The 5,099-nt window shown below is 45.6% G+C and overlaps 1 protein-coding gene across 1 annotated transcript in view; it reads left to right on the top strand.

Annotated features, from left to right (window-relative positions):
* The first annotated feature begins 2,801 nt into the window (after positions 1-2,801).
* The window catches only part of LOC107289892 (battenin-like), a 14,599-nt gene continuing 12,301 nt past the window's right edge, over positions 2,802-5,099 (top strand). Inside the window, exons 1-2 of the mRNA XM_015818715.1 lie at positions 2,802-2,880; positions 3,285-3,417. Of these exons, the coding sequence (XP_015674201.1) occupies positions 2,802-2,880; positions 3,285-3,417 (212 nt within the window). The remainder of the gene's footprint in view (positions 2,881-3,284; positions 3,418-5,099) is intronic.

Below are 5,099 nucleotides of genomic sequence, written 5' to 3'. Positions count from 1 at the left end.
AGAGCTTACGATGTCGAAGATCGACCGCTTGACTGATTTTGATGTCTCCCACCCGGAGAGATGGAATTCCTACGTAGCACGGGTGGAGAATTACTTTAGGGTAAATCAGATAAGAGAAGACGGCCTGAAGGCAGCAACTCTGCTGTGTGCCTGTGGACAGGAAGCTTTTGACATCGCGGAAAATCTGGTGGCCCCTGCACTTCTGGAGTCAGTAACATACGCTGACTTGAAGAAGATGTTGAAGGAACACTTCCAGCCGAAGTTATCTGTCATCGCTTGGAGGCACGCATTCGAGCAGAGAGACCAGAGGCCGGGTGAATCTGCTGCGGACTTTATTACTGCCTTAAGACAAGCGGCCAGGCCTTGTGAGTTTAAGGACCTGGAAGAAAGGCTGCGCGATCACTTCGTGTGTTGCTTAAGAAGTAGAGACCTCCAACAAAAGATCTTTGCAAAAGAAGAGGTCTCATTTCAAGACGCGTTAAGAGAGGTGGCAGCTGAAGAAGCAGCAGGCAGTGCTATGAAGGCTTTGCTGCTCGCCAGGAACCCTCCAGCCACAGCTACCCTCCATCAAGAGGACGCTTGAGAAGAATCAGAAGCGGATCCTGAAGAGGAGGTGGACAGACTTCACCAGCCAGCTGAGAGGAGGCAGAAGGGGCATCCGGACAAGGCCCCAGCATCTCTTCAGTGCTTTGGGTGCGGAGGACGCCACAAGCGAGCTGACTGCAGGTTTCGCTCCGCCATTTGCAGGGCGTGTGGCAGGCAAGGCCACATTGCCTCCGTCTGTTTGGGTCGCCAGAAGGTCCAACCTCGGGAAGAATTGCTTCAGAAAGGTACCAGGGTCCCCAGCCAACACAGGGTGTGTTTCTGTGCATCACGCAGGAGTATTCTGAGGACAGGGACACACAAGCCCCTTAAGAAAAAACTTCGCATTGACATGAAGTTACAAGGGGTTCCCTTATTGATGGAACTGGACACAGGGTCTGCTCTATCAATCATTTCTCTTGACACCTTTAAAAGGATTTGCAGCAGTAGTGGCCTTCGAGTTAAACTCAGGCCATCGAATCTAATACTTACTGATTTTCAGAATTCTAAAGTCAGTGTAAAGGGAGAGGCCACACTCAAAGTCCAGCGAAGGGATTTTGAGGGGTTCCTGGATGTGGTGGTAGTTGGGGGTGAACGTACGAGTCTTATTGGACTCGATTGGTTCGAGGCTCTGGGAATCCAAGTAACTGGGCTGCACAACTTGCAAACGTTGGGCCTTGCAGAGGTTTGCAAGGAGTTTGCTGATGTGTTTAGTTCAGAGCTAGGATCCTACAAGGGGCCTCCCATTGCACTACGGTTAGACCCAACTATCACGCCCATCAGTGTCAAGCCCAGAAGGGTGCCTTTTGCCCTCAGAAGTAAGATAGATGCTGAGCTGGACAAATTGCTCCAGCAGGGCATTTTAGAACCTGTGGATTCTAGTCCATGGGAAACCCCCATAGTAACGCCTCTAAAGGCTAATGGGGAAATCCGTATATGTGCAGACTATAAGTGCACACTGAATAAAGCGTTGCAACAGCACGCTTATCCAGTTCCTGTTGTAAGTCACATTCTGGCCTCCCTCAAGGGGGGGCGCATCTTTGCGAAACTTGACCTGGCCCAGGCCTATCAACAGCTACCTGTTGATGAGGCATCTGCAGAGGCCCAGACGATAGTAACACACAGGGGGGCCTTCAAGGTCAAAAGACTGCAATTTGGGGTAAATGTAGCCCCTGGCATATTCCAAAGTGTCATGGAGTGCACACTTAGGGGTATTCCTGGGGTCTGTCCCTACTTCGATGATGTCCTCATTGCTGGGGAGTCATCTCAAAATTTAGCAGAAAGGTTAAGGGCTGTCTTGCTTCGTTTCCAAAAAGCAGGCCTTAAATTAAAGCAGGATAAATGCAAGATAGGAGTCACTTCCACTGACTTCTTGGGGTTCAGGATTGATGCCCAAGGCATTCACCCTGCTGAATCCAAGCTGCAAGCTATTCAACAGGCCCCAAGCCCCAAGTCCAAAAGTGAGCTGCAAGCCTTCTTGGGGCTCTTAAATTTTTACCATGCATTTCTCCCACATAAGGCTGCAGTGGCAGAGCCGTTACACAGGCTCTTAGACAAGCAGGCTCCATGGCAGTGGACTAAAGTCCATGACAGGAGTTTCAATGAGGTTAAGGCCTTGCTCTCTTCAAATGCTGTTTTAGCGCATTTCAATGAGCAACTGCCTGTTTGCATTGCATGCGATGCATCTCCTTATGGGGTGGGAGCAGTACTTAGCCATCTGAAGGCTGATGGAACACAAGTTTCTGTGGCCTACTACTCAAGGACTCTGTCATCTGCAGAGCGGAATTACGCTCAGATTAACAGAGAAGCCTTGGCCATAGTGGCCAACGAACCAAAAACACAACACTATACTCACTACATCAGGGAGAAGCTACTGTTTCAGTGTGCTTTACACTGAGGCTTTACAGCAGTTTCATAATAATGATTTGTATTGCAAATTATTTTTGCATACTTTTACACCTTCCCCCACCCTTCACCACTTTGAAAGACACCCCCCCCAACAACTATAGTGAAAACCTACATTGAGAAACTCACATCCTTTCCCCATCACACATCTTTTAGGGTGCATAAGCAGGCACGCAGCATGTAAGGCTTGGGCAACTTGTTTAAAAGCATCAACATCTGCAGGAATTCCTGGATAGCACACCCCCTCTTTTAAATCACACTAACGGGGGTTTCGCGGGGTCATTCCAATGCAGCCATCCTGCGCCTACCGCGGCATGCAACCGGCTTTCCCTGGTGCCCCGGTGCGTGCTCTCGGCTTCACCCTTGACAGCGAAGCCCAGCTGAGGACGTTGCGTGGAAGGAGGAAGTGGTATCAAACCAGGAAGTAGGATCTGCCGGAGGGTTGTCATGCCTACGACTTCGGTTTCGATTTCTCCGATCTTCTGCCCCCAGATCTGCAGAGAAGTCTAATCGAAACGCTGGCTTAAAGGTAACGGCGGAGTTTTAGCCAGAATGATGAATGGGACGGGGGCGAGCAAGCCAGAAGGAGCATCGCAGTGTATCTCTGAAAGTCCCAAAATTTGTTGTGCATTCATGCTCCTCCTCTTCCTTCCCACTTTTTGTAATTGCAGGTGATCCCTCTGGTGCCCCGATCTCTGCCTCCTGCCATGGGGCACGTTGGGGATAGATGGCAGGAGGCCTCTGGTGATTCTGAGGGTGAGTCTGTTCCCATGTCCAGTTCTCCCCTTTTCCCCTAGATGTCTCCTCAATCCTGACAGCTGTGCTTGTTTTCTCCCCGCAAACAGAAGAAAATGAAGAAATGGCTCTCCCTGTGGAGTCCGAAGCCACCCTGGATGCCTGCAGCCAGCGGAGAAACAATGCAGGCTTCTGGTAAATTCCTTTACCTTCTTCTTTGGTTCAAGTGGAACAACCTGCCTCCAGAAGCGGTGAATGCTCCAACACTGGAAGTTTTTAAGAAGAAACTGGACAGCCATTTGTCCGAAACGGTATAGGGTTACCTGCCTGAGCAGGGGGTTGGACTTGATGACCTCCAAGGTCCCTTCCAACTTTATTATTATTATTATTATTATTATTATTATTATTATTATTATTATTATTATTATTATTGTTGTTGTTGTTGTTGTTGTTGTTGTTGTTGTTATTATTATTATTATTATTATTATTATTATTATTGAGATGCAGGATGTTCAACATCACATCTTCAGTTGTTACTACATGTGGTTCCTCTTTCCTCTCCATTGCTGTGTGATAACTGGCTTCCTTTTTCATGTTGTAGCACATCAGCATAGGCACTTCTGGTTTGTGCTCATATTTATTTTCTGAGTATCTTTTCTACAAACTGGATGTATTTATGCATCCTCTTCCAATCAGACTGGATCGTTCTCCTATTTGTTTGCAGCACACTTTGTACAACTTGTTGCATGCATTATGTTGCATGCATCAGAACTTTGGGGAATTTTGAGTGTGGTGATAGAGTCTTATACTTATGAGTGATGGAAAAAATTGTAGCTAAACTGATCTGGATCTAATTATTGTTTGAACCCTGCTTACATGCATCTGAGCTCTTTTGTGAAAGAAAGAGGAGCCTGTAATTACAATAAAAAATGAACAAAATGATAACACTGATACAGTTCACACTATGGTAAAGCATAGTTCACTTAGTGCTTTAAAAAGCCGCCAGTAGAAGTAGTGTATACCTTTTTTTAATGAAAATTATCAGCACTTTTGATCAGTGACGTCATCAAAGTAAACAAACCCACGTGTTGATTACGTCACCAGGTCATGGCCCTAAGCGGAAGTGACGTGTTGGCCTAAGCCCATCAAGATAAGCATGAGTAGCCCTAACAGCCCTATTTTCAGGTAAGGCGTGTTGAACCTAACCCCATCAAGAAAGATGTGGAAGTCAATCCTCTGGGTACATGATTAGCTTAACCCTAGACTAATTCTATGGACATTCAAAACCAAAAAAAGCTAAGTAAAGTGAATAATTAACAGAGGCCTGTGTTTTTGGGAAACAAGCCCTACTTTGGGGAGCTGTGAAATAAAAAAAAATGTTTTTTATTTCTAATCATTCTAGCCTAATGATGCTTTTAATTTTTGTGGAGCTTTAAAAATCAGTGCCTCAAAAGCTGGGGAAAAAGGAGCCCCTAAAAGGCAGCCAGGGCCTGCATTTAACCCCCTTTTTTCTAAAAGGTATTTATTTCCAGGCGGTTTTAAAATAATTTCCTCAAAATTTTATTCCTCTTTGCGGGGGAGTTTAAGCCATTAACATTTATGCTGAATCAGCTAAAATATATGGAATTTGGAGAAAAGTTTATAAATATGTTCAAAGCAATTTATGCGAAACAGGAAGCGAAAGTAGTAGTAAACAGAGAAACCACTAAAAGTTTCCAAATACAAAAAGGTACAAGACAAGGCTGTCCATTATCACCACTATTATTTGTACTATCTCTAGAAGTCTTGACTAGAATAATTCGGAAAGAAGAACAAATTAAAGGCTTAGAAACTAAAAAGGAAATATTTAAGTTACAGGCCTATGCAGACGATTTGGT

This window comes from Protobothrops mucrosquamatus, unplaced genomic scaffold (assembly GCF_001527695.2).
Source record: "Protobothrops mucrosquamatus isolate PMUCROS unplaced genomic scaffold, P.Mucros_1.0 scaffold780, whole genome shotgun sequence".
Lineage (NCBI taxonomy): Eukaryota > Metazoa > Chordata > Lepidosauria > Squamata > Viperidae > Protobothrops > Protobothrops mucrosquamatus.
The sequence above is the reverse complement of the archived record's forward strand: the minus strand, read 5'-3'. Positions and strand labels throughout refer to the sequence as shown.